At 40.4% G+C, this 26,530-nt stretch overlaps 2 protein-coding genes across 2 annotated transcripts in view; one reads left to right on the top strand and one right to left on the bottom strand.

Moving 5' to 3' along the window:
* Nucleotides 1-342: 342 nt before the first annotated feature.
* Nucleotides 343-23,519, top strand: LOC146001578 (uncharacterized). The gene is made up of 4 exons (XM_083139076.1): nt 343-476; nt 4,130-4,458; nt 12,807-13,151; nt 20,762-23,519. The coding sequence occupies exons 2-3, from the start codon at nt 4,155-4,157 to the stop codon at nt 13,139-13,141; spliced, it is 639 nt and encodes a 212-aa protein (XP_082995202.1). The 5' UTR covers nt 343-476; nt 4,130-4,154; the 3' UTR covers nt 13,142-13,151; nt 20,762-23,519.
* LOC146001573 (uncharacterized) overlaps nt 23,428-26,530 on the bottom strand; it is a 195,986-nt gene continuing 192,883 nt past the window's right edge. Inside the window, exon 9 of the mRNA XM_083139064.1 lies at nt 23,428-25,109. Coding sequence (XP_082995190.1) covers nt 25,022-25,109 — 88 coding nt within the window. The 3' untranslated portion in view covers nt 23,428-25,021. The remainder of the gene's footprint in view (nt 25,110-26,530) is intronic.

Raw genomic sequence — 26,530 nt, 5'->3', positions numbered from 1 at the left:
GAGAGTAACGTGCTACGAAACCAGATGTTTCAGGTTCGAACCTTGGTTAAGACATGGTTGCATCATCCTGTTTGTTCATCATCTTTCACCTCCGTCGTTGCGATTTACCAAGGGTAAGGGAAGAAAATAACCGAAATGGATGAAAGGAACAAAATGTATCGTAGAAAGTATTTGCCATCGTTTTGTGGTATCTCACAGGAAAGTCTGTTGGTGGAAGGAAGCCTACCCCGTTTGGCAAAGGAAATCCTCGGTTGATAAGGCATTACGTGTCAGTCTAAAAGGAGTGGGAAATGTTTCCTAAACATTGCGAGTGGGTGAACAAATTCCAAACGTGCTAATGCATCAGTCACTGGGAAATTTACATTGTGCCAACACGTGCGAGCAGTGTCAGTGTGAGCACCGACGCGTCATATAAGAAACATTTGAGTAACGGAGGCAGATGAACGGTTTCTACAACAAGTTCGACTAAAAAGCAGGTAAGTTTTCTTTCCTTCAGTATTTCTATTTAGATTTGATTGATTTGTTCTTTTTGTGCCACTTTTGCCTAATTTGCGAAGATGGGGATGAGTGATGACACAATAAAATTGATGAATGGACACTCACAAACATCCATGCCCAGGCCGGGATTCGAACCCGGGACCCCTGGCGTCGTAGCGCGATGTGCTAACCACTCCACCACGGGGGCTGGCAATTCTATTTAGATGAATGAACAGGCGGAGCGGGCGCGTAGCCGGGGGAACTGAGCCTCCCTGACACTGTCGTCATTCCTGACATTAGGTAAAATTATTTTATATAATTTGTTTGCAGTGACGAGTGAAAATGTAGACAGCCGATATTATTTTGCTCGAAGGGGATATTCACAGAAGAGCGGCATTCGTTCATCTTGTTCATTAGCCGAAGTCTAAGTAGCGGGAATAATTTCGAAGATTCTCTAGACTTCCTTCAAAGGGAAGCTTCTTTATATGTACCTTCGCCGCCCGGGTTCTGCAGTACAATAGGCTCGACTAAAACACAAGGAAGGAGCGAAGTCTTAGAAAAATTTGCGGCCTCCCGTGAAAATATTTATGGGCTATTAAATGATTGTATTCATATTTGCCAATTTTTTTTAAAAAAAAAACATCTAAAATTTTCTCATTTGATTCCCTCGCAATGTGTTAGTTCCTTTAAAAGTCACAACATGTTTATGCTTGCTGCTTAAAAACAGTTCATGTACAGATTTGTCCGTGATAATGTGATGGTATCGATGACTACAGTATATGCAGGGGCGTTTCGAAAATCGGTACGTGTTTGGCGTTTGGATGAATTGATTATGAAGGTCTCTTACCGCGGCTTCGAATCGGATAAGGCGGTCTCGCACGTCGTCATTTGCTGCAAGGGCTGGACCCTCCGCTGTGCCGTACCTGTAACGTTGTTTTAAGTATTCGGGCACATTCTTCTCGAATGTAAAAAAAGGTAAAGTGCTCCCCTGTGCTATGAAGTACGCCATGAAGTCGTATAGGGGGTGTAGGGTTAGGGCCCCACACTTTCTTGATCGGCCGAAGGTGGGGTCATGTGATCAGCATCACGCCCCTGGCCGCCTTTACCCTCCAGAATTTCCTCCAGGTACCCACTTTATAAGACGCTGCAGATTTTAATTACCTCAGACAGGGTTTTAACCTTCCCAACGATTTCTATCTTGGGAAACGATGACAGTGTTTTAGCCAATGTCTTTAGCTTTTTGTGAAGAGCAGGCAGGCCTTTTACACTATTTCTGAGGTAGTTTTTAGACTATCCATACCTTTTTAATGTGTTGTGTTTGTACTATACAGATCACTTTACAACTTGCACTTTTAACCTTTCTCAAGGGGCTCTTTACACCGCCTTTAAAATTTTAAGTCAAGGGCTTTAGATAAGGGAATTTTTCCCGTGTACACTGGAGGGTTCAAATTGGCCATACTTGCCGTCGCACCAAAAAAATTTGAATCAATCAATATGGGTATGTCTTTATATTTCGAGACATAAAACATTTATGTCACTTATAAAATAATACCTTTAAAGTGCATTAATCATTTTTACAATGCTTTTATATTATTAATGACGCTCTTATTATGTGTAAAGCATTTAGGAAAGTAGGCAATCTTTAATGACAATAACATTAAATTAGGGGAAAATTAGTTCTGAAATAACAACTTTCAAGATACCTTTCAGCCAGTGGCGTCCGCGAAGGGGTTTGGTGGGGAACATAAACCCCTCTTTGGTCCAAAATTACTAAAATAATTAATTGTGCCGGAAAAAATGGCAAAACATAGGATTGACTGCTGCAAAATGGAAGTTGTAGACAGAACTTCTCACCTCCCTCAGTTTCCGACCCTCTCCCTCACTTAAATGCTGTCTGTCCTCACACACTATCTTCAATCAAAACATCCCCCGAGGAAGTAAAATACCTTCTCGCTTCATTGCCCCTCCACCGGTCCCTAGGTCCAGATGAAATCCCCACAATATTCCTACGTAAAACTGCCGACTCCTTGGCTCTTCCTCTGTCTGCCTTACTCAACAAATGTTTCTCTAAGGGTGTGTTTCCGAAATACTTCAAACGGGCCAACATTGTGCCCATTCACAAAACTGGAGATAAAAAATGTGTAAAATCCTATAGACCAATCTCACTTCTATCGCCACTATCAATTATTTGTGAAAAAATCATCAAAAACAGGTTACTCCAATATACCTCACCGTATATCAACACAGCACAACATGGTTTTCTTCCAGGTAGCTCTTGCCTAACAAATATTTCCGTCTTACTTTCGCATGCTGCCAGAGCTATTGATAATAACTCCCAACTTGACACTATATATTTGGACATTTCGAAAGCCTTTGACAAAATTAATCATAAATTTCTTCTTCATAAATTATCATCCAGATTTAACATCCATGGCAAATTTCTCTCTTTACTCCAGGACTACCTCCATGAGCGTGAACAACGTGTTGTTCTTCCAGGCACCTCTTCTAATTTTCTTCCCGTTTTGTCTGGAGTTCGTCAGGGGAGTGTCTTAGGGCCGCTCCTATCCCTTCTGTACATGGATGATCTCCCTGAAAAACGGTCCTCCCTCCCTATCAATATACTTTTGTTTGCGGATGACTGTAAACTCTTTAAGGAGATCTCATCGCATCATGACATGATGATTCTTCAAAATGCTCTCACAGAACTTGTTAAGTGGTGTCGTCAGTGGAATTTAGAACTAAACCCTGAGAAATGCTCTTTCCTTACTTATTCCCTAAAAAAGAACAAAGTGGTGTCTACTTATTCTATTGAAAACAATCCAATCCAAAACGTTTCCACCCAAAAGGACCTAGGTATTATCATGGATGAAAAACTCACTTTTAATTATCATATTATAGCTACCACTAAAAAAGCCATGCGCCTTCTCGGTCTTCTATACAGATTTAGCGAAATTCAAAACCCATCATCTCTTGCTTTATTCTTTAAATATTTCATCTCGCCCATCCTTGAATACTGTTCCCCAATTTGGGCAATGGCCTCAAAAACCAATATGGCCTCAAAAACCAATCTCACCAGAATAGATTCTGTTCTCAGTTTCTTTCTTGCAATTGTTCGCCATAGAATACCTTCCTTTCGACATGTATCCAAATCAGACACCATGGCTGCTCTGAATATTCACACTCCATCCTTTCGTCGTGTTCTAGCTGACATGAAATTTTTATACATGATAATAAATGGCAACATCAGAACAGATCTCCTAATCAGTAAATTCACACTTAGGGTACCCCAAAAGCAAACGCGCAACCTGCAACTCTTCCACAACCCAACCACTATAGGCTATCCCTTCTACAACGCTCCTTGTCTTACAGGCTCCCAGAAATCTACAACAAACTTCCCCTGAATGTAGATATTTTCCTTCCAGAACGTAATTTTTGTATATTACTGACCAAGAACATGTAAATCTATCCCATCTTGTTATTGTTTTTATCTTTGTTATTTTTTGTTTCTACTTTATGTTGTTTCAGTGTAAAATGGCCAAATAAGACTGTATCTGAAACTCTGAGTAAATAAATAAATAAATAAATAAATCTCCTTACGGTCATATCATATTGAAGCTGCAAGATTATGTAAGTTTATATTTTTATTTTACAGATGCAGTTAGTCTAATTGCTTTCTAATGTCGGGGGAATTACCAGATGGCAGCGATGCCACAGAAGAGGATGCCCCTAATGTGGGAGAAGCCGACGCCAGCGACGACGTCACAGAGACTGTCGTTGACGTTACAAACGACGAAGCTTTTCTGGAACCATCCTTCGCCGATGAAATCCCTACAGAGCCTCCAGAATTACCAGACAATGCACTGGACAGTGATTCCACTGTTGAAACAGACTTGGCAACAGATTACTACGAACCGACACTAACGCCAGAAGATGGGATCCCTGAACATGGCGCATCAGATGATACAGAAGAGTGTATTTCGTGTAAGTAGAATTGGTGTTGTTATTGGTGTCGGGCCTCCCAGATGGTGTAGTGGTAACGCTTTCGCCAAGAGTCGGAGAGCAGTATTGCCAGTATTGTTTGTTTGCATGTTTTTTTGAAATTTTGGGTGCGTCAGCACTTAGGCTCTGTCCGAAAGGTACGAAGTACGTACTTGAAGCATGGTTTTGGCGGAAGTGACGTCACCTAGTACAGTTCGAAAGCGCCAAGAACAGGAGTACGCAAGTGCATAGCTCGCAATGGAGATGGAAGCTTACTCGGTCACGTGATTTCCACACTCGTTGTTCGTTTGTTTAAAATCGCGGAGATAGAAAGCCAGCAACACAGGTTAAATATACGTTATGGGTGGTTAAAGTGCTTCTAATGTGTGGAAATGTATATGAACGAACATTTGAAAATGCAACGTGATTTATATGGTGAAAAACAAGTGTGTAGAACGTGGGAAAAACAACGAGTACTCAGTTATATCTACTGATCGTATTTGGCGCTGCAGTCGAAGTGCAATTCGAAAGACTTTCACTTCCAGTCCACGACTTCAAGACCGCAGTGCCAGACCATACTCGGAGGATGCTCGCTTCAAGTACGGTCTTGCACCTTAGGCTATTTTGCACCCGTCACATTATACGGGGTCCAGCCCCTTACCAGAATTAAAATATAACTAATATAACCTAACTGTAATGTCGGACGAGTAAAATAATCTTACTTGGGTTAAAAGCTGAGGCTGTAAAGGGACACTCGGCACACATGAGGACAAAACACAAGCCAACCCCCCCCCCCCACACACACACTACTACAGAAGATTATACTGGCCATAGGTCCAGACGCCAAAGTCTCGCTAGTCTGTAAAATGCAGTCCAGGGTGGTGTACCACGTGGAAGTGAGGTTGACAATTAGGTGTACTACGTGCAATGGGTTACATTTTGAACAGATGAGGTTATTTGTGTAAAGAGCTAAATATTCTTACTTATCGAATGACAAAATAATGGCAAGGGTGACGCGCAGTGGCGCAGGGACGTTTTTCATTTGGGGGGGTACAAAATTCAGCCTCCCATATTATACAGGGTGATTGGTAATTCGACCAATTCCTAGAAAGGGGTAATACTAGAGCACATTTGCAACAAATTTGACCCTATGCACCGGGGGTCGGAAATCAATGGGTTTCGAGTTATTGCAGTTTGTAGATTTTCGTGAAATATTCCGACTTGCGACCAAAAACTACTAATTCTGAAAAAACTGCTACACCCTGGGCACTTAATCGACATGTTGCTAACAGCAGACGAATGAGTGACTACTGGGGAAAAAATTCATGCCCACCATTCCCATACACACAGAAAGAAACAGTCATTGGTGCACACGTCATGAAGAAATTTGGAAATTATCGTTTAAATCGAAGAGGATTACTCAAAAAAAATGGTAACACACTTAGCGTAAAAATTACGGAAAAAACTTCCTCGTTTCATAAGTTCTCCAAAACGATACAAATGTTGTCAACTGGCACAAGGGTTGGGGGAAAATTTTGAGTAAAAAGCGGAGAAGGTGCGTTGTAGACCTCTTTGTAAAGTGAAAAGAAGTTGTCTGTTGTGAGAAATAAAGGAACGAAAATGAGTGAAATAATAATGTTATTTACCATTCTCATGATTCCAGGTTGTCAGAATTAACTGTTGCGAAAACTACAAATCCTGTTCAAATTGCCTCCCCGGTTACGTATGCAAGCATGCAACCTGCGGCGTACTTCAGACACAATCACTCGCGTTGACAGTCTATTGGGCAGCTGTCACAATTCTCTCTCTCAACTCTTCCTGGGAATCCACTGGTGTACTGTAGACTAACTCTTTCATGTGACCCAAAATGTAAAAGTCGCATAGCGTCAAATCCGGACTCCTCGCCGGCCAGGGGGTCGGGCCGCCTCGACCAATCCATCGTATGGGATAATTGTAGTCCAGCCACTGTCGCACACACCAGAAATAGTGGTCTGGGCAGCCTTCATGTTGGTAAATCATACCCCTCCCCTGGCAGATAGAATGGCCCCATCCATCACATGATTGTGGCCCGACCCTGTGGCCGAGTGGTTAGCACATCGCGCTGCGACGCCAAGGGTCCCGGGTTCGAATCCCGGTCGGGCTTGGTTGTTTGTGAATGTCCATTCATCAATTTCATCATTTCATCACTCATACCCATCTTCGCAAATTAGCCAATAGGCACAAAACGCGAAGTAAAATAAACTAAATCAATCAATCAATCACATGATTGTGGATGATTCCCATTTAGTGAGAATTTTCTCTGGTGAGCCTTTTCTTTAGGTTTTCTGGGGTTATGACCCTTAGGAGACGAAAAATGCGAATTATGAAAATTCGTAATACCATCGCGGTCGAATTTGGATTCGTCCGTCCATAGAATTCTTGTCAGATGATGGGGGTCTACAACGCGCCTTCTCCGCTTTTAACTCAAATTTTTCCCCCAACCCTTGTGCCAGTTGACAACATTTGTATCGTTTTGGAGAGCTTATGAAACGAGGAAGTTTCTTCCGTAATTTTTACGCTAAGTGTGTTACCATTTTTTTGAGTAATCCTCTTCGATTTAAACGATAATTTCCAAATTTCTTCATGACGTGTGCTCCAAATGACTGTTTCTTTCTGTGGGTATGGGAATTTTGGGCATGATTTTTTTTCCCAGTAGTCACTCATTCGTCAGCTGTTTGCAACATGTCGATTAAGTGCCCAGGGTGTAGTAGTTTTTTCACAATTAGAAGTTTTTGGTTGCAAGTCGGAATATTTCACGAAAATCTACAAACTGCAATAACTCGAAACCCATTGATTTCCTACCCCCGGTGCATATGGTCAAATTTGTTGCAAATGTGCTCTAGTATTACCCCTTTCCAGGAATAGGTCGAATTACCAATCACCCTGATATATATATATGCACATATCTGGAAATACATTTCGGGAGGTTCAACCAAGTGTTGCAATAAGAATCATAATAAATAATAATAGTAATTAGAATACTTATATTTAATTAAATTAAAATATTAATTAAATATGTAAATTAATTAATATTGTATTGTTATTATTACATGAATAGGTAAAAGATAGTAAAAGAATAGAGATATAAAATTGATTGATTTAGTTTATTTTACTTCGCGTTCTGTGCCTCTTGGCTAATTTGCGAGGATGGGGATGAGTGATGAAATGATGAAATTGATGAATGGACATTCACAAACAACCAAGCCCGAGCGGGATTCGAACCCGGGACCCTTGACGTCACATGCGCGATGTACTAACCACTCGGCCACAGGGTCCGGCTAGAGATATAACAGCACGCATTCATTATCTAGCTTACGTGTAGTTAATATCGCCAAGATTTGCATAAAAACCAGAAACACACGAATGTCCTGTTATTTAATGCAAAATTTGCATATCTTGGTTTTTCTTAGAATCTATGTTATTTTTTAAAAAATCATATTTTAAAACCTGATAACAATTCTGAAACATATAAAGCTCTGGACCTCGTTCTGGATTTATTTGGATTTAACAGAACGGAAAATCAGGAGTTCGAAATGTATCTTTGATCGCAATTTTTACATCTATTCATTTTAATGCAGGTTGAGATTAAAGGGGTTGAGGAGGATCTTGAGTCATCCCAACCAGGAATAATCATTTCCCACCTACTGGATATAGAAACCACATTATTGAATATATCATACTTAATAGAGTTCCAGTTCAGTTCATTCTGTTTTTAAAGTCCCATTGCTACGTATAAAAAATATCTTTAAACAATTTATGGCAGATGTGTACCACATGCAATGCCTTTAAGAAGCCATGAATTTGGTATTTTCTCAGACATATATAGGGTGTTGTACAACCTTAGTGACAATGAAGTTCGACCAGTCACAAATATAGGAGTGCGTTGTGAAAAAAGGAGAACACATGCATATGCTGAACATATTTTATTCAGCAGGCTACATGGAACAAAGGAAAACATAAATTTCCGCTGCAACGCAGCAATGTATGGTGTCCACACAAAATAAAACATTTTCGTCCATCTACACGTGACATTAAAGTTCGACCACTGTTAGAGGGGATCCTGTTTACCATGGTGTGACGCCGCCCCGTCGGCGAATAACTGTGGCAATGCGTCGGGGCATGCTGCGGACGAGTCGTTCAAGGTATTCCACATCGATGCGGTGCCATTCCTCCTGCAGGCAGGCGATAAGAGCAGCCACTGTCGTGGGTCCCCTCTGTTGCACACGTCGCTTAAGAACACGCCACACATTCTCAATGGGCGAGAGGTCGGGACTCGATGGTGGCCATGGCAGAGTTCGCACGTGATGGCGAGTCAACCATTCTCTTGTCAGCCGCGCTGTATGAGGCCTGGCATTGTCGTGTTGAAAGATGAGACGCCGCCTGTGGAGCAGGTGCCTTCGCACTGTGGGAAGATGCCGCTCCAGTATGCGTGTATAGGCGTGTGCATTCACAATGCCCTCACAGACGTGTAGTGGGCCAACCCCAGATGCCGTCATGCATCCCCAAAACATCACTGACGCAGGTTTCTGTACCCGACGTGCATAACATTTTGCTTCATTCTGTTCCTCCTTCCGACAAATGACTGTTTTCCGTAATTTCCCGTACACAACATTGAAAATGGATTCGTCCGTCCACAAAACCCTGTTCCACTGCCGAAATGTCCATCCCCGGTACATTCGTGCCCACCGTAGTCGATTGCCTTTGTTCAACATGGAAAGGAAGGGTTTACGTTTCGCCTTGTACACTCGGTAACCGCATCGATGTAGGTAACGGCGAATGGTTCTGGTTGACACTTCAATGTGAAAGCGTTCTCGAGTCCACAGTCGTAATTCGGCCACAGAAACATGATTGTTGGTCTGGATATAGCGCCTAAATATCCGTAGGTCACGCACGCTCAGCAGGCGTTTTCGACCGGGGGCCTTACCTGGCACTGTAGTACCCGTATTTTGGTGGTGTTTGATGATGCAGTGGACGGTTGACTTGGGTAAGTTCAGTTTGCGTCCTATTTCCCGTTCACTGAGTCCATCCCGTTGCAACTCCACCATTCTTCTCCTCAACGTGTTGTCAATAGGTTTGCCCCTGGCCATGGTGATGATGCACTGCGGTTCCTCGGTGCACAGCACGCGCTTATATACGGCGGACTCCCTTATCGTGTCCGTGACGTCATGCTTCCGTCGAATGCGCCACTATCTGGAATTTTCCGTATGGGTCTGGTGCCTGGTCGAAGTTCAATGTCACGCGTATAGTTCCCGGTTTTCGTTCTTTACGTGACCTTGGGTGCAACATGCAGGGATCGCGATTCTTGCCTGCTCACACGCCTCCTCTTACACACATGCGTCACTTCTGCGGGTCACCCATTCCACCGCCTATGCCTCTGTGCATTTAATCACGTATTCCTTTCTGGTCGAACTTCATTGTCACCAAGGTTGTATTAAAAAAGAAATAAAACTGAGTTGAGATGGTTCCCGATCAACTCGTAGGAAGTCTAACTTTGAAATATTTGTGAAACATTTGACAAAGCATTTATTTGTTATGTAATAAGCTGTACCTAATGGCACTCTTCAAGCACTGAAAGTACTATTATTACATATACAAAACCGAAATTCTTCAGATCTCAGAGGAAGCAAGGAAAGCCATACGGTCAAAGGTTTTGTTTTCTTTTCAATCTTTGGTGGACAATATGAAAAACTTGCCAAGGTTTATTTTTGTATGTAGTGGTATTAAATGCAGATACATGCGTGTGTTTTAGAGTGACATGTCAATTTCTCGTTTATGTGAAAAGGTAAACTTTAATATAAGCAAAAGCGTCACAGTTAAAGATTTTCGCATCTACAAAGAAAATCCAAAACACATTTCCACCTCGCCGGCCTCCGTGGCGGAGGGGTTAGCATAGCGCGCTATGGCGCCAGTGGTCCCAGGTTCGAATCCCGGCCTGGGCATGGGTGTTATTTGTGAGTATACATCCATTTCATTATATATCATCACTCATCCTCATCTTCGCGATTAGCCAGAAGTGTCAGAAATGTGAAGTAAAATAAACCAAATAAATCAATCAAACATTCCCATCTCATTCAAAAACCTTGTGAATCCAATCCAAAATCTACCAATAGTACCTGCAGTGAGTCTCATTTATCTCGTACATTCATCTGACTAATGTAATTTTCTTAAAGTTTGACTTTAGAGTTTAACTTAAAATGGCGTTGTGTTTGTGTTGTATTCGATATCAAAATTAGATTTTAAGCAATTAATGTCCAATTATAAGTATACCTAATGCATAGGTAAAAACAAAAAATCGCAAATTGCACCCTGTTTAAATGTCTAGGAAAAATTCCATTTCCCCTAGGAATGATATCGCGATGCGATGAGACGAGAATTGTCACAGCCTCATCTCGTCTGTGTGCTGAGGTCCTTCTCATGCTTGTTCGTGCTATATGTTTGTTTCGGTTTACACTCTGAAGTTATTAAAACTTATTATAGATTCACTTCATGCTCAGATAGGCTATTCGAGACTCTATTTTCAAAAATATGTATTAATATGTAGGTTTAAGTTTTCCAAACATCCTCTTACAAAGTTATGAAAAATATGGGTGAGGTACAGGAGTACATTGTACCCCTTAAGTTGGTCTGTCGTGTCTCGTCTCGTTCGTGTAAGTATTTCGTTTCGGAAAAGTCCATTTTAAATATTCAAAAGAAAATGCGATCAGTCATATGATCTTCTGGTTAAGATTTGTATCTTATCTTCGAATCAACGCGACCACTTCTTTAGAATAGTGTACCCCCTTACGCAAAAGAGCATTCGTCTGCAGCGTGACTTTCTGATAGCAAATCTGATTCAATCGTTCCACACACATTTTAAACAATTTTCATCTCCTTAAACAGGTTTCCAAGAACATAGTAGGTCAATGAACTATAGTAGCAAGCACAATGTAGTAGAATAAGTTTGAATTTCTGTGGTAAGGAAGATAACGCTTGTAAGTTATAAACAATATACACTTTTTTTATTGGGCGAATTGAAAATATGTTCTTTTAACAGTAGCACCTTGCGTCTGCTGTCAAATTACCAAAGGTGGGGGGAGGGGATGCAACTCGATTTACAGATTTAGGGAGGTACAGTACCCCCTTCAAAAATTTGAGGGGGTACATTGTACCCCTGTACCCCCCCCCCCTTCCGTTCCTGCGCCACTGGTGACGCGTTACCTTTGGATGCAAGGCAACGGTGCACGCGCTATTTTGAACGACTTCCCAACCCTGCTGTCGCCTTGTAACCGGGGCACATTGCACGGTTGTTCAGATTCCATTTTAACATGTAGGTCAAGTCCTGATTAGCTTCTCTGAGCTTAAGGCGGATTTAAATTTATAAACTTTATTATCGGTGTCGGAAATAGAGGGACAGGGACCATGGGCGCCGAAACTTAGCCCAGGTGAGACCAGGCATCCAGAATGCAGTTGAACCCTTGAAAAGAGAATGTGACTTGCCGAGACACTTCGCATTCGAGGCTTTGGTATTACGTTTTAAAATTATACCTAAACTAAATTTACTTTACTGCCCGACCTCTTCAGACATTCCAAGCAGATATTTACCTGAGTTGTAATCATGAAGTCAAGCCATTTTTGTAATTATGAGCATGTGCTATGTTGCTGCATATACTCAGGATACATTCAGTTTTTGAGGGTTCGTAGCGTCGAAACGAGATGCTAAACAGGAAAACTATTCACAAAAGTTATTTGCTGCGACTTCTATACGGTGTATATTCTATATTATTTCGGGACTCGACACCAGCGCTTGAATTGGAAAATGTTAGCTGCAAGTATGCTTGGACGAGCCTTGGGATTAGCTGGGACGATGTTCCTACAGTTCAACATGGTAACAATGAGACAGCTGGGGGATGCTTTGCCAAAAATGTTGTTAAAAAGCACTAAGCCCCGCGACAGGTTAAGTTTGCAGCAACTTTTCTCATATATAGATCCAAACGTGCGCGCAGAATTTAGTTCCTCTACAATATTGCCGATTTTCTCACTGTCTATGATATGAACAGCTCGGCGGTTGAGGCAAGACTGGCACAGGATATGCTGAACGCCGCTCTCGCGTGGATTAATACATAAAACCTGCTGCAAACTTAACCTGTCGCGGGGCTTACTCGAGACCAGATCGAAACTGAGGCGGATACTTTCCTAAGTTTCGTTCTGAAATGTGTAATTGTAACTGGGTTACATTTTGAACAGAATAAATGTAACTGTGCTACTTTTAAAAAAGCAACTTGCCAAACAGACAAGAAATATAGCTGATGTAGAATTCCTTACTTTTCTTGCAGATTTGGTAGCAATGGCTGTCGGTTACGGATTGGCAGTGATTGTTATCGTGGCTCTAGTGTTTGTGATTTGGAGGTACTTGAAGCGACCCCGCAGGAGGTCGAGATTCGACAACCCAATGGCGGAAGACTGGGAGCGGACGCCGAAAATGGAAGTAATCCAGGTGGGAGGGGACCCACAGTTTCCTGGAGTAAATAACCTCAGCTACCGAACCAGCGAAGTGCAAGTTATAAATCTCCCGTCCATTCAAGAGGATGTAGACTTGAGTTTGAAGGACTTGATTCATATAACAGGACTCACGGAACCGAATCGCAGATCTACTGTCGTAGCACATTAAAAGGAAAGTTGTAAGTTTATATAACGCATTCTTTTTAAAGCAATATGTTTGTACGAAGGGTTCCACTTGCCTCCTCCTTTGATAAGGAAAAATTGCCTGTTCTTCCATTCTCTCTTTTACTTGTAACTCGTTACTTTTATTTTCTTCTCTCTTCTATCTAACTTTCTGTTTTCATCTGTCTTTGCATCTCTTTCTTCGAGCTTCCTCCCTTTCATCAATTTTCTATTTCATTGTTTCATTTGCTCCCCCCTCTCTGTACATTTCCGTTTATTTGTCTCCCTTCTCTGTCTCGTTTCTCTAGTTTCTTTCCTTCATCTTTCTCTTGTTCTTTATATTTGTTTAGTAGTTCTTGTTCCCTCATTGACCTTTTTATTTTCTTCATCTCTCTATCTCTCTTTCGCTCGCTCGTGCTTCTCCTTTTCTACTTCCCTCTTATTCTTACTGTCTCTCTGTATCTTGTTTCTATATATCGTATTTACCGGCGTCTGAAAAACAAGGTACGCCGATACATACTCAGTTTTGATTACCTCCATTTCTGGAAATTCTCTGTTCTAAGTTAAATAATTTTCTTGCTGTGTGTGTCGGAGAAGATTAAAATGTATTCTTTCCTAGTTATATTAGGAAAGTTATATTTTGAAAGTAGAGTTACATATTTCGCTATATTTGAAATACTGTACATTAATTATAATATTATAAGTGATAAAGCTTTTCCCTCAAGAATGTGTCCAAAAAAAGAGGTGAGTCTTATACGCCGGCAAATACAGTACGGTATTTCTTATTTGGTAGTTCTCCTTCTTTTGTCTTTATTTTTCTTCCCTTCTTTCTCTCACGCGTGCTTCTTTACTTCGATTCTATTGCCCTTTCTCTAGAGCTATGTAGACGTAAAAAAGGGGGATTATAGCTATTTATACTCTCATGCCAATTGATTGCTACAGGAAATTGGCCAAATGTAACTGATTAGTAACTGCTTTTCCTGGTTAAAACTTTTGGGAGCAAAGACCGTGCTCTGATACCCAGCACTTCTTTTAATTGATTGGAATGAAAATTTGAGTGCGTCAGCTTCCAGGCTATGTAGATCAGTCACATTATACGGAGCCAAGTTCCTTACCATAACACTTGTCTCCGAGAACTAAAATATCCTTGCCTGGGTTAAAAGCTGAGGCTGTAAAGGGACGCTCAGCACATGTAATGGCAAAACACAGCCATACAGAGGATTGATTATTCTAACTAGTTCTAGGTCCAGACGCCAGAGCCAGGCACGTATCTAGAAATATGTTTCCGGGGGGGGGGTCCGAACCAAGTGTCTCAGGAATAATAATAATAATGTTTAAATTAAAATAATGATATTAAATCAAATTAATACTAATGGCAATACATAAAATTAATATTATATTATTATTACACGAATAGGTAAAAATACTGTATAAGAATAGAGATATAACAGCACATATTCATTACGTAGCTTACCTGTAGTTAAGATCGGAATAATTTACATAAAAACAAGTGCCCTGGCAATGAAATTAATGTAAAATAGATGAATAATTGAATATTATCGAATAACAAAAATGATGTTACATGTAGTTGGAGAAAAGTAAGTTTCTGATTAATATTTTATGCATATTGAGTAGTAGTGTACATAAATCTTCTTTGTAATGTCATTCAAAGCCGTATCATCCCAATATAATCCTTGCCCTCTAAAACGTTCAAAGGACATTAATAACCATGGATTATCAACAAATGATAATATTTTCATTACTTAATTTTAGTACTTCGTAAGTCTTTTGGGGGGTCTGCACCCCTGGACCCCCCTAAATACGTCCTTCCTGTCCTTCAAAGCCATATGATCCCAATATAATCCTTGTCTTCCAATAAGTTCAGAGGAAATTATCCAACAAATGCTAAACTAGTGTATTTTCATTTAATTTTCGTACTTAATAAGTATTTCGGGTGGGGAGAGGGGTCCGGACCCCCTAAATACGTCCTTCCTGTCCTTCAAAGCCGTATGATTCTAATATAATCCTTGTCTTCCAATAAGTTCAGAGGAAATTATATAACAAAGCAGCGGCGGCTCAAGGGGGAGAGTCGCCGTGCCATGGCACTACTCTCAGAAGAAATGCATACATAGCCCAAGTATTGTTAAATTAATACATTGATAGTTTACAGACAAGGAGATTCGAATCTTGCAATCGGTTAAGCTGACGTGACGACCGCCCCAACCATAGACTATAGATGATGCGAGCTTTCTTTGGCATTTCGACAATTTCTTTTTACATCAAATGTCTAGAATATTTTCAACATCCAGTTGGAATACGTGTGCATGAGGGAGGAGAAGGTGAGAAGATTTGTTTTCCCTTCCTCTTGTAATTGTGTTTTTAGTGAAGTGTCCTGTAGTGTATGAAGATAGGTTAGTGAGTGAAGATGAATCGTATTAGTGTGTTATTACTTAAACCCACACTGTTTTCCACGCTACCAAACGAGGATAAACATCTTGGCCAGTGGGGCAACCTCAAGGAGGGAGCGGGGGCATTGCAGAGTTTTTTTCGATTTCTTGATCACGTTGGCACTACCCATCATACTTGCTGCCGGCCGCCACTGGTGTCTGGAATAGCCAAATTCCAAGCATCCTGTGGTGCAGCGTATATTTCGACGGCTATGTCCTTAGCTGCCAGTGCTGTTGTCCGATCGCTTCTGCTGTGTCCCTCGTCACGTGGGCATACAGGGGAACGAAACAGCCGATGCTGCAGCCAAGTCTGCTGATGCAGACGGCGACGTTCTCGTCCACCTGCTACCTGCTGACACTTGGCGGGAAGAGTGGGATGGGGTAACGCCCACCTTAGGTGCATGGCGTTCCTCGTCCTGTCCCTCTTTTCGAGAAGAAGTTCTTCTGACTCGACTGCACATTGGACACAGCCGTTTAACCCATGGCCACTTGCTGCAAGGGCTGGACCCTGCGATGTGTCGTGCTTGTGATGATGTTTTACGTATTCGGCATATTATTGTGGAATGTGCCGAATTTGCTTTCCTCAGACAGACTTTTAACACTTTGTCATCCCTGTTAGGAAATGACGACCTAGTTTTATCGAATTTGTTTAGCTGTTTGCGAAGACCTAGACTCTTCCACAGTTTCTGAGAAAGCTTTCAGTTGATTCTTACTTTTTAATGTGCTGTGTTTGTCTTGTGCAGGTCCCTTTACAACCTTGCACTTTTAATTTTTCCAAAGGGCTTTTTACACCCTTTGTTTTAAAGTTTCAAGTAAGAATTTTAGACAAGGGAATATTTCCTCGAATATATTGAAGGGTGCAAAATAGCCCAAAGTGCCGACGCACCCAAAACATTTTAATTCAATCAATCAGTGCTATTTAAACTCACATATTTCTGGCATTAGGTCTGCCATGTCACATATGACGAGATATAAAATTGAAGTGGTTCGATTGAGATCGATCATAATGACGTATTCGGAGATTGCATTTTATATGTCCGCTATTAGAACAGCGCATTTAGTTGAAACCCAGGGGAGAATATCAGGTTCAAAAGCACTTGCAATAACGATATTCTTAAAATGCACTTACATGCGCACAATGTAGTCTAGTTGGTTGGCATTACAAAAACCGTTTATCAAGTACGTATACAGTTGCATTCAGGCACGTATCCAGGAATTCCTTTCGGGGGGGGCTCAACACCATTTTTTTAAGGGGTATAGTAAGAACATCACAATTGTATGTTCAAGACCAGTGGTGGCAATTGGGTTCCAAAACGAAGGCTTGGGGGGGGGGGGGAAGGGGGTTTGCGGAGGGCGTTGCAAGAAAGTTTACTTTCTCTTAGTAGACAAGGCTTAACATTAAGAGGCCATAATGTTGAGGCAAAAAAATGGGGAGCAACTATCCCTTAAATCGTCACCACAGTAAGGCTATCATTTTAATTAGAACGTGAAATCGGAATATTTTTTACAACTCGACTCCTCTGTTTCCATGCATTAACATTGTGTACCGGAACCATCCCAGTATGTGTGTTTGTCCATTTCTTCTCATCAGGCATAAAAACATCTATGGTGTCTTTGAGTGTTTTTACAAATCTGTTACACATGCACGGGATGGACAATCCACTCGACAACACGAGATTCAAATTGTGGGCTGCGAACTGAATGCAGACAGCTCTCGAATATGTATATCTGATTCGAGCCTGAACACCACTAACGTGTCTTGTCCTCCCGTGTTTGCAGCTCTTATAAAAGCCAAAATCCATCAAATTGTTCAGATTCAGGCCTTAGCACTCACAAGTGTTCAAAAATGCCTGTCACAGCTTCCGCTGTCTTGTCATATATCCGCACGAAACAAAGGAAGTCTTCTCGAATACAGGTGGATCACGAAACAATTAATGCACAGTGAAAACCCTTCTGTTCCCAACACATCTAATGTTTTGTCTCCCAGTATGATCAAATGCTTACTCATTTATCTCCAGTGACGTGCCCAAGGGAGGCTTGGTGAGGTCATAACTCCATTTGACCCAGTCAAACGTGAAAGACAGGAAAAAATGGCAAAATCCGGACTGACCACCAAAAATAGTATGCGTAACCCCTCTCCCTTCCGAAAATCCTGGGCACGCCTCCCTTTAGCTCGGACACATTTTTTAAAATCAACTCACCAGAAGTTTTTATCATTCTGTATTAGAGATTGAAGTAAGATGCGTTCTTCCTGCAGGTTTGGATATGATCCTTTAGGGTGCTGTCGTCTGCCTGCCTTCACGCCTAACCTAAACAAGGCCCTAATTTTCCATCCTTGTGACTTGGATTTTCAAGACTTAGGAAGGTTTCAGACCGAAGGGACACGCGATACATGTCGATTGGAAGGGACAAATCAACAGCAACGTTTCGCATCGTAGCGACACAAAAGGCCGCACAAACCTAATCTTCAGGCGACACGGTGTGAAATCTCCCTTATTAGGCCACTGTTATTGTCACCTCGAAGTAGTAGCTCTTGTTGACCACAGAAAAAAATTCTCCTTAACCGGTGGGAATGCTCCTCAGTTTTCTTCTCTCTCCTATATTTTCTGTGCTTGTTCACTATACAGGCAACACCTTATGATTTGATATACACAGGACATGTACTATGTAGACATTTTAACGAAAAATCGGATAAAGTCAAGGATGGCTAGGTGGCCAGTTGGTAGAGCCCTGATTTGGGTCCTGGTAGAGCCTGCAATTTCCACCTAAAATGTCTACATAGGCAACATCTTCTTGTTTTCTCTTCTCGACATTCGTAAAATTTTCGGCTGTCTCTTTTTGGTAGTTAAGTGTTTGAATGTGTTCCGAACCCAGTACGCTTAACCAAAAGTATTTTTTATACCATGAAATTCTCGGACTGCATATATGAAATTTAGTTCTGGAAAAACTAAATCATCACTCAAAACTTTGATTTTCAGTTGATCTATGCAGCTTATTTCTGTTTTAATAAACCACTCAAATATCCGGTACTGCTGAAATATTCACTTTAGAGAGAGAGAGAGAGAGGCCTTGATCTCTTCGGCCCTCGAACCAAACTAACACTACACTGAGGCCCCGGAAGTTCTGCTGTCGTCAATGTCTTTATTTTCGAATCACTATATCTTATAAAGCAACCAGAGGATGCTGACTGGTCTGATGACCAATCGACTGTATGAATTGTCACACTTACCTCTGAAATCTCATTAATCGATTCTTTGTACAGATCAACCGAAAAATTGAATCCGCATATTTATATCCTCATTATATTCTAGAACGTTCCGCAGATAAAACGATTCGTTAATATTGCCAGTAGTTGACTCCTTCTCTCATTCAAGAACGTACCCTCTCCCGCCTTCCAGAGATTAGAAATTACAAATTGTGCAGGTTCCAAATGCTGACAAGTCTATACATAGTGCTCAAGTGCGCTGCGACAACACCGCAAGCGCAAGAAAAGTTTATGTGCAATATTATCAACAACTGGGTTATAGAACATTCTCCGTCTTGCCTCGATAATTGTCTATCTCCTTAAATCATCGTCACATTATTCTAAAAGCCAAAAAACTAATTTTATCTAGTGTAAAATAAAAAAAATTCCTGGGGTGGGGGGGGGGGCTCAAGCCACCTCAACCCCACCTTGGATATGCTATTAACAATAACAGGGTTATAGAACATTCTCCGTCTTGTCTCGATAATTATTTCTCCCAAATTATCATCATATTATTCAAGAAGCCACAATCCTAATTTTATCTAGTGTAAACAGAAAAAATTCCTGAAGGGGGCTCGAGCCTCCTGATTCCCACCTTGGATACGTGCTATTGAAAATAATAGGGTTATAGAACACTCCGTCTGGTCTCGATAATTATTTCTCTCAGATTTATAAATTTATTATCTTCACATTATTCAAGATGCCAAAAATCTAATTTTATCTAGTATAAATTGAAAAATTTCCTAAGGGGGGCGGGCTGGAGCCACCCATCACCTCAATATATGCTATTAACAATAACAGGGGTATAAAACATGCTCCATCTTACCTCGATAATTATTTCTCTTCTTACATTATTTTCACATTATTCAAGAAGCCAAAAACCTAATTTTATGTAACGTAAACTGAAAACTTTCCTGGGGTGAGGGTCGAGCCCCCTGTGGCGCATCTTGGATACGTGCTATTATCAATAACAGGGTTACGAAACATTCTCCGTCTTGCCTCGATAATTATTTCTCTCCTTAAATTATTGTCACATTATTTTATTTCACACCACAAGAAACCAAAAACCTCATTTTATCTAGTGTAAACCTAAAACTTTCGGGGGGGGGCTTGAGCCCCCTAAGCCCCCCTCTGGATACATGTCTGGTTGCATTGCACAGAGCCATCTGGTAATGAGATTGAAATCTCTCTTTGCTTACCAACCATTTAGAAATGTGAATGCACAAGTCACTATCAGAAGTGCATGGAAGCAACAGTCCTTGTTAACAATTATTAAACAATAAAAATGACTTATTCATGTAGAATTATGTGTATATAGATTCATGTAGCAGACCTTCGTGGCAGGGTGTGGTTAACACAGCATGCTACGACGCGACGGGTCCAGGGTTCGAATCCTGATCTGCCATGGATGTTTTTTTTTTTTTTTTTTTCGAGTACCACTTCATCAAATTCACCATATCATTATTCATCTTCATCGTCGCAATTCGCCAAAAGTTGCAGAAAAGCAATGCAAAATAACTTATATCAAATCAAAAAATGATTCATGTAATAGATATGCCCATCTACGATGTAATATTTACACAAACTACCTTTGGAGGAGTGGCGTGCCAAGGATATTCGTAAGGAGGGGGGATTGCGTATATGTTTTATTTTATTTTAGGAATACCCCAGTATACCAGAGTAAAGAGAATTAACTTTGCAATACTGTGGCATGCAGTTGCTCATCCAAAGGATTCAACAAGTTCACTACGGAAAGGTAATGTACTGGTTCAGAGGTTGTCAGTTGAGTTTTGGGAGCTTTGTTTCAATTCAAACCTCGCACGGACCTTGACAATTTACCAGGTATTAATTTACGCACAGAATTTTGCAATAGTTACTCAGTGTTAAGTTTTTCAGAATAGGTTCGCCATTCTAAACAGCGTACTTTCCATTTCAGGCAAAATGTAAACGTCCAAGTGACAATCGTCGCAACACAATTGATCTAGTGACAGCGGAGTTCTGTACTGTGCAGGCTTTGCAACATGTACCTTTCGACTGTTTTCCTGTGTGAATGGGACACGGAATGTGCTGGTCTGTCTTGAAGCTGTGATCTGTTTACAACAATAAACTGGTTTACATACATATCGCAAAACATAATGGACATCATCGTCAAAAGCTTTTGTATTCCTGACATCAACGAGCTTAGTTATAAGCCCATAGGCCTTAACTGTGCCCACCTTGACCATGTTAATTTCTCCTGCAGTTTGACACAGACTCTCAGCATTGCCAGCGCCAGAGACAACAGGAGAGTGGATGCCCCCACCCCAAGGAAACCCAGATTCAAACATGCTCTTTCAGTCCAAATATGCATTTTTTGTATGCTGTTTAGGGGTATTTTAATTATGACTGCCGACAGAAAACATTTTCGCTCCTCCGCCTCCCCATTCATTTTTTTTCTTTGGCTGTTTCCTGACACTCTGCAAGTGAGTGAATTACACGCTTGGACTAGATTGAATTGGTTTATCTTCCTTCGCTTTTCTGCCACTTTTGACTAAACGTGAAGATGAGGATGAGTGGTGATGAAATTGATGAAGGGACACTTACAAAGTCCTGGCTGGGATTCGAATCTAGGACACCTAGCATCTAGTATGTTGTGATAACCACTCCGCCATGTGAGCCAGCATGTGAATTACATAAAAGTGAATTTTTCAGCCTCTACGAAAAAGATCTTCAACCCATAGCCTGTGCCCATTTGAAAAATTAAGTACTTAATATAAAGTAATGCTTAGGGCCGGTAGATGGCAGCATCTTGCAGTTCTCAATACTGCAGTATAGCTTCCTAGCCCAAGAGCATCATTGAAATTGTTAATGTGGCCCGCACTGTCTTGACTGGTTGAAGACCGCTGCTCTACGATGTCCTCTCCGACAGACAATTGGACTCAGTGTCAGAGCTCATAATACCAAGAGTCTCCCCTAGCTTCAATAGGTGGGGTCTAGCATTGTACAGCCACAGATACTTCTGTGTTGTAATGACCCATTGACTTCAAAATAGGGTCATTACTACCCAGAAGTGCACATGATCATATGCACCCCATGTTCACGTGAACTTGATTGTATATAAAGCATAGGTGGATTAAAGTTGGTGGTGTAGAGGTGCTATTGACCCTCTCCTCTCCAGTAGATGTTGAAAACTGACAATAATTTTTCAATTAACAGAAGGGTAATTGACAGTCAGCCTCTGTGATGGAGTGATCAGTGTAACATGTTATGAAGCCAGAGGTTCCAGGTTTGGGTAATGCATGGTGTAGCCTATAATTGTGTTTGTCCAATCATCCATTCCATCAGTTCATTCTCTAGGTTAGGATTACAAGGAGCAGAAAAGCAAGTAAATATAACCGAAATAAAATAAAAGTAATTTGCTATCATCGTCTTTACTCACCAAAGCAACATGCAACACTTGTCACTTGGGAATGAAACCGTAAGAAAGACATGCTACCTTTCACACCAGAGTGATATGACAAACACTTGGGTATTAGCACCATTTTCTCACAGTTGCATTGTTGCGCCTCAGTCTGTTTGTTACTCATGGAGCAATTTGTGGTTATACCACTTGTCATTTCAGTGTGAAATCCACATGTTGCAAGTCACTTGTCACTTCAGTCTGGGAGTTCTTCGAATAATGCAATCACAACAAATCATCGATTGAAAAATTAAGTGATCACCCTCAGAGATAATGAATTGAGCATGCAATAGCAAAATTTTCATTTCATGCACCAACCATGACAGAAGATTGTTAATTCGTTCCTGATAGAGAAGACACACTACATTCTTCACCTGCTGGATTCACACAACCCACAGTTACAATTTCTTGAGAATTAGGCTACTTCATCTAGTAGCAGGCACTCCATATTGCCAGGTGTAGCATGGTGGGTGGTTAGCTGGTAGTGAATATTTATATCTACATAGTGTAAAAAGAAAGATGAAGTATCATAAATACTAGCTAACACAGAGAAAACATACTTGATATATGAAGGGGTGGGTAGGTGCTTTATAGCTCTCACTACCTCCTTGTTGAAGAAAATGTTCACCAATGACTCCATCTGCCATCCTCTATGGGCATTGCACCAATTGAATTCTTCCTCTACCACTGAAGAGAAGATGGTTTCCAAGATAGAAACCTTTTCTTCAAGCCAAGACATAGACATCTCAAATGATGGTGTCTGACAGTTCATCACTGGCTTTGCAATGTGTGTATTGTGAAGAACTAATAAATGTACAAACTGTTAATAATGTAGCTCTTCTTCTACCCAAAGGCACAAACTTACTAAATACGTATCTCTCGTACATCCTTTACAAACATGTTATATAAAGACATTTAATTCTAGTAACTGGTGATAATGAAGAATTTGAAAACAAAGATATTTTATAAATTAAATACAATGGACTGAAAAGTTAAATGTATTGAATGCAGTTGGGAGTTAACAATAAAATAATTTTGTTCGCTTGTTTAAAACATTTAACAAACTCATGTCACTTCCACAAAAAACTTTAATACACATAAAACATTTTGCTTTTAAATAACAGTCAATAATTCTTTTTCAATCTTTTATTACAAAACATACTGCTGTAATAATTTACATTGTGTATGCATATTATCTTACAATAGTAACAGTGTTTATACAATAATAAAAATTACCTAACAATATGATTACATAAATAACAATATAGTCTTATGGTATTGTATTTATAATTGTGTGAAATACTAGAGAATTCCACAAAAAATGTAATTATGTATATGAGATCATATTTTTTTTTATTTGTAAAATCTAAAGGCACCTATTTCTTTTAATTACTAGACATTTTTGTTATTAGACAAATTAAACAAAGATATAAAGCTGCAGACTTTAGAACTATAAAATGTTTTTAACAAAAAGCCAACTGTACTTTCTAAAACTCATCACTGCCTTAAGAAATTAGTTTTATTTTTACCATTCCCTTCCAATGGTATACACTTGCTAGAAATGCTCTAGTAAATGTAAATAATGATTTATTATATCTACTTTTGTGCAAATGACAATTTTATCATTAAAGGAATAATGTGTAATAAAATATGCAAAAACTGACACTACATTTTCACATTTCTTAGTATAAATAAATAACCAACGAGATTCCTCTTTTTCTTTATAGTCAAGTGAAAAAGTAATTCATCACAAAATATCTTGATTTTGTTATGTTCGAGAATTTACTGGAAGTTGTTTCTCTTATTTGCAAGCAAATGCACACTGAGCTAAATTTATAATACTAATTGCATTACATCAAATTTTCTTGAACTAACAAAACAATCTTTTACTTTCAAATGAAAAATATTTAATGCAAAATCTTTACATGAACATATATTAATCATTTTACATTTAACTATTTTTATGCAGACTTCAGATATTTAAGTTAAAATAAATATTCTACATGTAAAGTAAGCTTGTTATACTTAGCAAACAAGCACTGAATATTACTTTTAAGTAATACAGTGTGGTGGAAAAAATACTGGACAATCTGTAGCTAAAAAGAACCTACTCTTAACATTACATGATAGGCTACATTAAGAACAAAAAACTTCCTTCAGCTAACAATCAGAATTTGAAATCTATAATAAAATTCTCCTATAGAAAATATCAACACATTCGCAATCTTGCATAGCCCTCATATCAATTCACAAAAATGCAGATCTTTTAATAAATGTACCAAACAAGCATGGAAGTTTGTGATACACACATTGGTAATATTTACACTTTGAGAAGAAAATGCTGAGCAAATATATATATATATATATATATTACAGATCTTAACTGGCGAGATATTGTAATTGAAACATTGACATTAATAAGATTAGGCAATATATATAAAGGAAATATAACAAGATCCCTGAAATAATTGGCTCAAGTTTTTAGTTTTGTGTGTGCAATTTCACAAGCTTTCAGTGCTGAAATGAACTAACAAAACTGCTTGACATTCACACATCAACTTCGTACTTTTTTAAAATCTGTCTTCATTATATCCTGATGTGTTTGATGAATCTCGTGTTAAAACCTGCAAATTTTCAGTCTAATAGCACATTTCATGACTAGGTTTACACTTGCATGTCCTCAACTAACAAACCTCCTTCATGTCACACCATTTGCTTTCTATTGTTCCTTTGCTGAACTTGCTCATATAGATATTTTTACACATGTGTTGGCCCATCACTCAGTGTTGCATCTTGAGGCTGAAATATGGCTCCGAGCTCTTCTTCACAATCACGAGATATTTTCCTGAAGATATAAACATTGACAGCTAAGAGTATATCTTGGCACGTAAAAGCCATATCAAAATTTAAAATCTACCATTACCATATATATATATATATATATATATATAACACAGGAATAGGGTTAGAAATGGTGCCAGAAGGGCGGATAAATACAAATAATGAAGGAGACAGTAAACACTTACCACACGAATAGAAATAATTCAATATTTCGCGATCTGAGTCGCATTTTCCAGAAGGTAGATAAAAGATCGACGACACTTTGAATAGAGGCACAGAATACTGACCGTAGCGTCTCTACGGTCAGTGTTGCCAGAAACAGTTGAAAGGAAACACGAAATACTTTAGCCAGTGTTTACTGTCAGGTGGGTGGGTAGTTTCGGGGAGGAGAGGAAAGAGTTACTGGTTGGCTAGGTTGAGTCCGGGGGGTATAGTGGCGTGCATGCCTGCTATATAGGCCCTTTCCCATCGCCTGCGGAAAGATGTGTCAGAGCGGGGGGGTAAAAGGTGGATGATGGCAACACGGAAGCAGTTATTGAAGGTGGTGTTATGGCTGTTGGTGTGGATGGCAACTGTGAAATCGGAGTTTTGGGTGGAGGAACGGTGATTATTTATCCTTAGATTCAAGGGGGTGGAGGTTTCGCCTAGGTAGAAGTTGCCGCAGATTTGACAGATGAGGGTGTAAATTAGGTTGGATGAGTGGTAGGTGCCCTTAGGGTGAAGGGTGAACTCACCTGCTGCTGTAGGGATCAGGAGGGTGGGGGAGGTGATGAGTATGGGGCAGGTCTTGCATCTGGGTTTATTGCACCTGTGGGCTGGGGGAAGGGGTGCGGAAGGGGTGGGGGTGTTTCGGACCAAGATGTTTTGGAGGTTGGGGGGGGCGACGGAAGACGACCCTGGGTTTTTCCCGAAAGATGTCTCTGGTCTCGGGATCACTGTGCAGGATGGGGAGGAGGGAGTGGAGGGTATGTCTGATTTTCGTAATGTGAGGGTGGTATTGGGTGATCAGAGTTGGAGGATTGGTTTTGGGTTGTTTGGTGCGGTTGTGGGAGTTAGCTCTAGTGATTTGTTTGTTGATGAGGATGGAGGGGTAGCCACGGTTGGTTAGGGCTTGGTGCAGGCGTAGGTTGTAGTTTTGGTGGGATGAGGGGGATGAGTTGAGGCGCTGGCCTCTAAGGGCTAGGGAAAATGGGATGGCTTTTTTGGTGTGGTAGGGGTGTGAGCTGGAGTAGTGGAGATACTGGAGGTGGTTGGTTGGTTTGATATGTATGGATGTTTCCAAGTGGTCTCCCGCAATGTGGATGTCCACATCGAGGAAGGTCACTTGGTCTTTGGAGTGGAACCAGGTGAATTTGAGGGTGGTGAACTCATTTAGTCGGTTTAGGAATGTTGTGAGGGAGGGTTCGCCATGTGTCCAGAGAAGAA

The sequence above is a fragment of the Lepisma saccharinum genome, chromosome 1, assembly GCF_977018435.1.
Source record: "Lepisma saccharinum chromosome 1, izLepSacc3.1, whole genome shotgun sequence".
NCBI lineage: Eukaryota > Metazoa > Arthropoda > Insecta > Zygentoma > Lepismatidae > Lepisma > Lepisma saccharinum.
The sequence above is the reverse complement of the archived record's forward strand: the minus strand, read 5'-3'. Positions and strand labels throughout refer to the sequence as shown.